Source organism: Myodes glareolus, chromosome 2 (assembly GCF_982192425.1).
Source record: "Myodes glareolus chromosome 2, mMyoGla1.1, whole genome shotgun sequence".
NCBI lineage: Eukaryota > Metazoa > Chordata > Mammalia > Rodentia > Cricetidae > Myodes > Myodes glareolus.
This window is the reverse complement of record NC_142027.1, coordinates 111428964-111439055: the sequence shown is the minus strand read 5'-3', so window position 1 is coordinate 111439055 and position 10092 is coordinate 111428964. Positions and strand designations below refer to the sequence as shown.

The 10092-nt window shown below is 51.7% G+C and overlaps 1 protein-coding gene across 1 annotated transcript; it reads left to right on the top strand.

The window, feature by feature from the left end:
• Positions 1-2731: 2731 nt before the first annotated feature.
• Positions 2732-4065, top strand: LOC125400098 (claudin-3). The gene has a single exon (XM_048433811.3). It carries the CDS (start codon positions 3017-3019, stop codon positions 3674-3676), a length of 660 nt encoding a protein of 219 aa, XP_048289768.1. The 5' UTR covers positions 2732-3016; the 3' UTR covers positions 3677-4065.
• Positions 4066-10092: the final 6027 nt, after the last annotated feature.

The following is a 10092-nucleotide window of genomic DNA, read 5'->3' as shown; positions in this document are numbered from 1 at the left end:
TGGGATTGTTTATTTGAATCTCTGTCACCCCAGGGTGTAGGTTCTTAGGGAAGAGGATGAAGTCTGAGTGTTTGTAATTTGAGAGGTAGCCCCCCCCCGGAGCGGGGCGGGGGGATACACCTTGGACCCAACTCAGTGAAACTTGCCCCTCTATTTTGTTTTATTAGTTATCCAATGCGCCCGCGCACGCATACATGCGTGAATGCAAGTAAGCAAGCATGTGGAGGTCAGAAAACAACTTTGGGAAATGGGCTTTTTCCCCTCCTTGGAGTAATGGAGCTCAAAAACAGGTTGTCAAGCTTGGCGACAAGGACTTTTATCCTCTGGACCATCTACCTCCCCCCTGCACGCACCCAGCTTTTCATCTAGCTGTGTGGGTCTCAGGTTCCTAGCTAATTGCCCAGCCCCTGGGGCCCTCACAGCACAACATCCTCAGTCCAAGAGCCCTGGCAGGACAAGTTGAGGAAATGAGAGAGAAAGTGCGAAGTCAATTACCTCTCTGAGTACCCAGCCCTGTTCTAGGTGGTGGGAGTGCCATGTAATAAAACAGGCAAAAATGCTTGTCAGGCTTGGAACATTCTCAATGTCCCAGTGGTGCTAGCCGAGCGGAGCAGAGACAAAGAGCCAGAAATAAATGAGAAACCAAGCGTAGCCTCTCTCACAAAGAATCTCACCACTCAGGCGGGGAAGGCAAAACAATCTTGAGTTTAAGGCCACCCTAGGCTATGCAGTGCAGTGGGGGGGGGGCAGTGTGGAGGAAGAAAAAGGCAGGGAGGGAAGTGTGGAGGGGGAGAAGAAGGAGGAAGAGAGGAAAAAAGACAGGGAAGAGGGAGTGAACTACAGCTGGTGTCAAATACGAAAGAAAAGAGGTATCAGAGGGGACTGGGCATTGTGGGTAAGAAGCTGGGATGGTTTTGCTGTCGTTTGTTTTTTGTCTGGGGGCAGGTTTCCAAGCCACACACACGGACCTTCACTAAGTATTCAATTCACTAAGTAGCTGCGGAGGATCTTGAACTTCTGATGTACGCTAGGGTGGTGATTATCAACATACCATCTCCCGGGGGGCTTACTCAGTGCCCAGGACAGACCAAGGACTTTGAGCGGGCTGGTTAAGCACTCTACCCAGTGAGAGACACCCCCTGCTCTGAAACTACAAAAGACTTGGGGGCTGGGGGTCAATAAGCCACGTGGGAAGCTGTAGGAGGGTCTCATGAAGAAAGGACCCCAAGCATAGGCCCTTGGGGTGTCTAGGAGCAAAGCCGGAAGAGCCAGACCCTAGATATGCTGAAGGGAAGAGGTGAGGGAAGGAGACGGAGCATGAGCCACGCTTGGGAGGCAGAGGCAGGAGGATCTCTGTGAGTTCAAGGCCAGCCTGGTCTACAAGAGCTAGTTCCAGAAGAGTCTCCAAAGCTACAGAGAAACCCAATATCGAAAAAAAAAAAAAACAAACAAACCAAAAACAACCCATGAGCAGGAGAGACAGCACACAGAGGCAATATGGATTGGTGTTTGGGGCTTTTTATGATATATGTTTGTTTATAGTTTGAGTCAGGGTCTCATGTGGTCCATTTGGCCTTGAATTCTCCACGCAGCCAAGACAATCTTGAACTCCTGCCTCCCTCCACGTTCCCAAGTGCTGAAATTACAGGCATGACACACTGTAGAGATTTTTGTTTGTTTGTTTGTTTTGTTTTTAGAGACAGGTTTCTCAGTAGCTATGGAGCCTGTCCTGGAATTCGCTCTGTAGACCAGGCTGGCCTCGAACTCACAGAGATCAGCCTGCCTCTGCCTCTGCCTCCCGAGTGCTGGAACTAAAGGCATGTACCACCACCGCCCAACTGTACAGGGCTTTTCATATGTGTGTTGTGTTAATTTTGGGACACACTCTTTAGCCCACTCTGGCCTTGAACTCAAAGCCCTCTTCTTGTCTCGGCCTCAGGGATGAGCCACCACACCTAGCTTGACTTTTTCTTTTCTGTTCTTGACTGTGTCAACTCTCTTTCCCACCTCACCTGGCACTCGCTCTGCCCCGCCAAAGGAGAGGAAACAAGACCCCACGAAGAGAACTTCAATGAGGAAAAGCAGCTTTTGGTTGGGGCAGTAATTGAGCTAAGTCTGCCATGGCCACATGAGGTGCCTGGACAAGAATTTAAACTCAACACCTGATTGGGGAGGGGGCTGCAGGTGGGCGGCCCTGGCTTCAGAGTCAAGTATCTCCAAATATAGACCTTGCTACCAGCCTGCATCAAACTGCGCTCGGGCAAGGCCAGTATACTTGCCTCAAAGCTGGAGAGACCCAGAACAGGTACTGCAATTCCGTCCACTTACAACGACAAACAGTCGCAGCCACGCCCCCACTGGGTCCTCCCAGTCCGGGCTGTCCAGAGGAGTTGGCCTCGCCCCCATCCTACGCCTCCCTCCCGCGCTGGAAAGGATGGAGGTGGGGAAAGCAGATTATTATTGGTGATTTGCGTTTCAAAAAAAAATCCCTGAAATGCCCCTCCCCTCCCCCTCTGTCTGTCTCCAGAGAATTCGTTGAGGATGAGGAACTAGGAGAGGTTTGGAAAGGAGGGAGCGCAGAGGTCCCGGCCTTCCTTCGACATCACCCCCACCCCCACTCCCGAACACTCGGTTTCTGGCTAAGTCCTTCCTCCCTTGGTGAAGGGGAAGGGGAGGACGGACGGGACTGAACGGGACGCACGTCACTGTCCCCTGGGCCAGGAAAGCGAGCTCCACCCTCCTCTGGGCACCAGCTAAGTCCAACCCACCCCACCCCGAGCCAACCCAGTCTCAGCAGGCAGCCTCCAAAGCTACAGGCAGGTGCAGGGGCAGCCTCCGTGAGAGCCCCGGGAGAGGAGCCGTTAGCGCGCCCCGTCCTTTGCCATCCACTCGTCTGTCTCGGCGACAGTCGTCTGTCAATCTTTTCACGGCAGTTGGTTCTCAGGTCCAGCGGCCTCGATCTCTCGTCTCCCAGCCCCCGGAGCTGCCCGGCAGAGCCGGTTCAAGTCCAGCAGCCATGTCCATGGGCCTGGAGATCACCGGCACGTCGCTGGCCGTGTTGGGCTGGCTGTGCAGCATCGTGTGCTGCGCTCTCCCCATGTGGCGCGTCTCGTCATTCATCGGTAGCAGCATCATCACGGCGCAGATCACCTGGGAGGGCCTGTGGATGAACTGCGTGGTGCAGAGCACCGGGCAGATGCAGTGCAAGATGTACGACTCGCTGCTGGCCCTGCCGCAGGACCTGCAAGCTGCCCGAGCCCTCATCGTGGTGTCCATCCTGATGGCCGCCTTCGGGCTCCTCGTGGCGCTCGTGGGCGCCCAGTGCACTAACTGCGTACAAGACGAGACGGCTAAGGCCAAGATCACCATCGGGGCGGGAGTGCTTTTCCTGTTGGCCTCTCTGCTCACCTTAGTACCAGTGTCCTGGTCGGCCAACACCATCATCAGGGATTTCTATAACCCACTGGTGCCTGAGGCCCAGAAGCGGGAGATGGGAGCCGGGCTGTACGTGGGCTGGGCAGCCTCCGCATTGCAGCTACTAGGGGGCGCCTTGCTCTGCTGCTCCTGCCCACCACGCGATAAGTACGCGACCACCAAGGTCCTCTATTCTGCGCCGCGATCCACCGGGCCTGGCACCGGTACCGGCACCGCCTATGACCGCAAGGACTATGTCTGAGGGGCCGGGTGCACGCAGACCGCACCATCACCACTACCAGCAGCCGAAGCACCTCACCAGTCCAGCTTGCGGCCATGCGTCGGAGACCACACCACCTTCCAGATGGTTTCAGACGCCACGCAGTCTGCTTGCTAGACTGGAAGAGGACAGACAGCCTGGCGACCCCCCTCTTCCCCGGCTGCCACCTGACTGCCGGGCCTAGGAACCGTCCAACCCAACCCGTCTGGACAAAGAAACCTCACCCTTCCCGAGTACAGGACTGGGGTGGCCACCGCAGCTACTTGCCAGCCCCGTCCTTCCGCAGCCGGAAGGTTCACAGTGGGCAGAGACAGGCAACCATAAAACGGGCCGTTTCATATTTTTCAATAAAACCTTTCATTTTTGCAGTCGCTGGAGCGTCCTTATCCTGAAAGGCCCCCACAGGCCACCACCTCCCTTGCCGGGCAGCTGCTGGGGAATATCCCTGGGATAGCCTTCGCCGTGGGCAGCCAGCTTAAAACAGCATACAGGTCCAGTAAAATGGGGGTGCTCACATGGTGGGTCTCTTGGGAGATATTCCGGGACTGAACTCAACAGAGCCTATAGCAAGACTTTTCTAGAGATCCAGCCAGAGGGCTTCTGAGGGGCATAGCTGGAGGAGGCAAGGGGTTCTTCCGGATGTCCCACTTGGTTTGAGTTTGGAGCTTCGATCCATAGCCTTGCTCTGGGCTTTTGAGGTGACATATGTGCGGGTTAAAGAAGTACATTCTACACTGCGATTTTATATTTGGAGACGTCAAACAAAAAGACCTATTGTTGGGCTCGAATGCCTCACCAAAAGGACATCTAAGCGATGGGGGTGTGGCTCAGTAATAGAGTACTTGCGTAGCACACACGGGGCCTCCTGGGTTCCTTTCCTAGCCTGGGGGTGGAGGGACGGGGACTGAAAGGAACTTTTGACAACTCTTCCGACCTGGAGGTGGAGAGATGAGGAAAAAGGCCACCTCACTGTCTTCCCAGTGCCCGCAAAGGAGGGAGGGACCTAGCTTTAAACAATATTGAGAAGTGAGGTGCTTGCTCTTGGAACAAGATAAAGGAAACCAGAACGGGGCTCTTGAAGGGAAAACAGGTGCCTAGGTGGCCGTGATTTAAAGCGGTGAGACTGTTTGGGAAGTGTAGGCAGAAAATCAGGAGTTCAAGTTTATAGTCTCTGCCACATCTCTCTCTCTCTCTCTCTCTCGTTCATTTGTCTTTTGAGGTAGGGTCTCTCTATATAGCCCTGGTTGTCTAACTCATGTAGACCAGGCTGATCACCACAGCTGGTTCATATAACAGTTCCAAAGCCAGCCTGGGCTACATGAGTTGTCTCAAAAACAAAACAAAACAAAACAAAACAAAATGGGCATGTTGGAGCAGGTCTTTAATCCCAACACTCTGGAGGCAGGAGGATCTCTGTGAGTTCTAGACCAACCTGGTCTGCATTCCAGACTAGCCAGAGCTGTATAAGGAGGCTTTGTCTCAACAAACAAACAAGCAACAGCAACAAAAGGTGAGAGAAACTTGGGTTAGGCACTCAAAGATGATAGAGAAGCCCCATCTAGGGTGAGATGGTGGTATTCCGGGGCGGAACTGAGGACGTTTAAGGAAGTGGAATTCCCAGGACTCCAGGACCATTAGGGTGTCAGAGTGGGGTTGGGGGGAGCAAGAAGAATCTAAGATAGCCTCAACTTGAGCCGGGCGGTGGTGGCACACACCTTTAACCCCAGGACTCGGAAGGCAGAGGCAGGCAGATCTCTAAGTTTGAGGCAGCTTGGTCGACAGAGTGAGTTTCAAGGCTACGCAGAGAAACCATGTATTGAAAAACCAAGATAAGGTACAATTAATACAGCCTCAGCTTTCAGCCTTAGATCATCGATAATGGAACAACTACCAAAACAGCAGCTCAGGTTCCTGGGAGAAAGCCGAGGGCGGCTCCATCTGAGTGCTAGAGTTGGTCACACACTAGGAATGGCCAGGTAAGACGATCCAGGAAACAGGAAGGAGAATAAACGTACAGAGACCTTGTAAACCCAGGAGTCATTAACCTCCGGCTGAAACCAGAGGAACAGTGAGCTCCTTCTAGAAACCAAAAGGAGAGTTTCAAGAATGTGGGGATGGACAACAGTGTTTGAACATGAGAAGGGACCTGTTTTTAAACAGCACGGTGGCTATAGGTGGCCTAAGCAAGAATGCTGGGGACAGGAATGGAGGGGAAAGTCAGTGGGGGTTAAGAGTCTGACCTGGGCACTTAGGCACCGTGCGAAGTGGCATGCCTGAGAAAGGACTCGTGGGGAGGCTGGAGCAGGAGGATACTGAGCTATGCTGACCATCCTGGTGATCTAGGAGGGAAAGAGGGTCACCTGGGTATTGGATCACAAACACTTGATACTGGGCTTGGGTTTGAGACAAGGTCTCAATCTGTAGTCCAGGACTAGCCGCATGCTCATCTTAGCTAAACATCCTAAGTAGCTGGTATTCGAGGCAGGTTCCGGTGTGCCCAGTGCCAAAAGCTTGCTTAGGGGAACCGCTCCAGAGAGTCCCCTCCTCTTCCCTAAGGAATGCCAGTGTGCTGGCATCAGGATGACCTAAGGAAGAGGAAATGGGTTGCTATTCATAGTAAATGCCCCAGTGTTGAGTTCATGCCTGATAAGATCCTAAAAGAGCAAGGAGAATGTAGCCGACTGTCCCCAGCAGCTTCCCCTAGGGAAACCTCTCTTCTCTCCAGGAGGGGACAGACCCCAGGACAGAACAAGTGGCTGATGAGGAGAGCTTTGGGGCCAAGTATGTGCCACGACTGTAATCTCAGCTCGTAGGAGGTTGAGGCAGGAGGATTATGAGATCAAAGCCAGCCTGGACTTCACAGTGAACTTGAGGGCAGCCAAGGTTACGTGAAACCCTGTCTCGAATAAAAGAATAAACAGATGTTGGCTCAGTGAAGGGGCGGAGCTCTAAGAGTGGAGTCCTGTTTTTTTTTTTTTTTTATTTTGTTTTATTTTAATTGGGTGTGGATGCGTGGGGGGGGGGGAGTACACGCATGCGCCAAGGTGCACAAGTGGCAGTCAGAAGTCAGTTAAGTAAGTGGAGTCAGTTCTGTTGTCTTTTCATGGGCTTCAAGGGCTGAATTCAGGTCGCCAAGCTTACTTGGACATGCATTTAACCCACTGAGCCATCATCTGACCAGGGAAAGGCTTAGGCATGGGAGGGGCTACATGAAATGAAGGGACCCTTAAAAAATGAAAGTGCTTAAGGGGAGGAAGGGACAAGGAAGTGGAGAAGGTATCTCTGGTCCTGACTAGATTCCGGGGCTGTGGACAAAGAACTGGCGGGTAATGTCTCCCTCCAGCTCCAGCATTCTCTGACCCAGGGACCCAAATTGGGCCCAAGCCAGAACTGAGGAGCATTTCTGACCTCATTGTCCCACAGTGCCCTAAAGGTGGGCACAGGGATACTCACCAGCTTCCGAAGGCAAGGTAAAGTCAGCTTTGGTGGTATACAGCCGTAATCCCGATCACTCAGGAAGCTGAAGCAGCAGGGTCTTGAGTTGAAGTCCAATCTAGGCTATGGAGTTAGTTCAGGGCCAGCCTGATGCTTCGGTGAGACTGTTTCAAAACAGAAAATAGCCAGGTGATGGTGGCGCATACCTTTAATCCCAGCACTCAGGAGGCAGAGGCAGGCGTATCTCCATGAGTTCGAGGCCAGCCTGGTCTACAGAGCGAGTTCCAGGACAGGCTTTGTAGTACTGGGAAACCCTGTCTCGAAAAACCAAAAGAAAAGAGAAAGAAGGGCAACTGGAGAGATGACCAAGCAGCTAGGAGCACACACTGCTCTCACAGAGGACCCCAGCGCCCAGCGCCCACCAAAGGCAGCTCACACCTGTCGCTCCAGCTCCAAGGGGATCGGCTGCCCCTGTCTACTCAGACACACCCACTTATATGCACCCCCATGCCAGAAAAAAAAAGCCAATAGCAATGAAATAAATTGTTAATAAGAGAAGTGGAAGTATACAATTCTTTCAATTAAAAAAAAAGTAAAAAAAAAAAAAAAAAAACCAGGCAGTGGTGGCATACATCTTTAATCCCAGCACTTGGGAGGGAAAGGAAAGCAGCTCTCCAGGGGTTCAAGGTCAGTCTGATCCACAAAGTGAGTTTCGGGACAGCCAGGTCTGTTGCACAGAGAAACCCTGTCTCAAAAAGCCAAGAGATGGCTCAGAGGTTAAGAGCATTGCCTGCTCTTCCAAAGGTCCTGAGTTCAATTCCCAGCAACCACATGGTGGCTCACAACCATCTGTAATGGGGTCTGGTGCCCTCTTCTGGCCTGCAGGCATACACACAGACAGAATATTGTATACATAATTAAAGTTAAAAAAATTTTAAAAAAAAAGCCAAAATAAAATATAAGACGTTAGGAACACCATGAGGGGAGGGCAGGGGGAGCAGGGCCTAGTGACACACATCTAATAATCTGCTTACTTGTGAGGCAAAGACAGCAGAAGGATCTTCACAAGTTCAAGGCCAGCCTGCTCTATAGAAGAACAATCTGTCTCAGATTTAAAAAAAAATTAAAAATCACCTTTAATTCCAACACTCTTAGAGGCAGAGGCAGAGGCAGGTAGATTCGGTGAGTTCAAGGGAAGCCTACTTCAACATAAGTGAATCCCAAGCCTGCCTGGGCGACATAGTGAGACGCTGTTTTAAAACAAACAAGCAAAAACCAACAAGAGACTACCCAGGTACCATGCTGGGTGCATAGGGACTTAGTTAATGTGCATTTTGATCATTAGTATTTTAGTACATCCGGCCACACAGAAGCTTTAGAGACACAGGAGAAGTGGCTGGGAGAAGCCGCCCCAGGTTTCTTCAGAAAGCACCTTTTCAGAGCTCTTCACCAGGCCCTGCAGGCAAACTCTTGCCGCGGGCCACCTCTGCCTTGCCACACCAGTTTTAGCTCTTCCTGCTGCCCAGACCCAAAGCCAAGTGCTTCATCAAACAATTGCAGTGTTTATTGTGGCTCTCTCGAGGTCTCCAGGAGGCTTCAGACAGTAACCTGTCTTTCTCTGCGCCTGTGCGCCCTGCCAGTGATCCAGGAAAGGCTACCGGAGCCAAGACGGTTGGTTTTTGCCAAGTTGGTGAAGAAGCAAACCAAGGAGGGGGCTCCTGGTGCCTGCTGAGGGACCTTCTGCAGGACCTATGTACCTGTCGCTCAGATCTGTAATACAGACGGGATTGTCCCACCATTTGCAGGGCCTGGGTACCTGTCACTCTGATCTGTAAGACAAGCAATAATGTCCCGGTTGTAGCGCTCTCTCTCTCTCTTTCTCTCTCTCTCTCTCTCTCGTCATTATTTTCCCTATTTAAAAAAAAAAAAAAAAGATGCCAAGAAGTGGTCCCAGTACTCTGCAGAGCCAGGCAGATCTCTGTGAGTTCAAGGCCAGCCTGCTCTACAGAGTGAGTTCCAGGACCAGCCAGGGCTAAGTAGCAAGACCCTGTCTGCAAAACAAACAAAAACAGGAATGAACAACAAAAAAGCTTGCAGCGCCGTGCACAGCCCATCCTTACAGATTTTGAGACAGGCTTTCTCTCTGAACCTGGGCTCTCCATTTCAGCTTGAGCCCCTGGAATTTGCCTGTTTCCGTATCCTCCCCCCCCCCAAAAGCTGAGATGTGGGTGTGCATCACCCACCACAGGGACTAGGAATCTGTACTCGGGCTTTCATAGCAGTCTCTTTACCCAGGAAACTGGCCCCCAAGTTTGGTTTTCTGTGCTCCTTAAAGAATGAGGTCACGTAATTGCCGCATGCCTAGCTCCAAAAGTCATACACTTGTGTACTGGTTGTGTAGCTCGATGGTGGAGCACTTGCCTTGCCCTGTGAGAGCCCCTGCAGCCATTCCCAGCACTGCTAAAGTAAAATCAAGGCCAGTACTAGTGGCCTAAAGATGCAATCCCAGGTACTTGGGAGGCTGAGGCAGGAGGATTCAAAGTTCAAGGACTACCTGGCCCACGTGGCGAGTTCAAAGCCAGTGCCAGTCTGTGTCTGGAGAACTTTGTGACACCCTGTCTCAAAATTAGAAAGCTGAAAACAAAGACTTGGGGGTCCTGATCCAGTGGTACAGCAAGCTGGTCTACAATTCCCCAGTGAAGGGCCTGTATGGGCTGAGAAGTGTTTGCCTGGCACGCTTGAGGCCCGGGGTTCAAAACCCAGTCCTGCAGATAAATAAATAAATAAAATAAAACTGAAGGTCATCCTTGTCCTTAGCAGACTCTTAGTAAATATTTTCCTTCCTTCCTTCCTTCCTTCCTTTCTTCCTTCCTTCCTTCCTCCCTTTCTTTCTTTCTTTCTTTCTTTCTTTTTTCTTTCTTTCTTTCTCAAAACAGAGTTTCTCTGTGTAACAGACCTAGCTG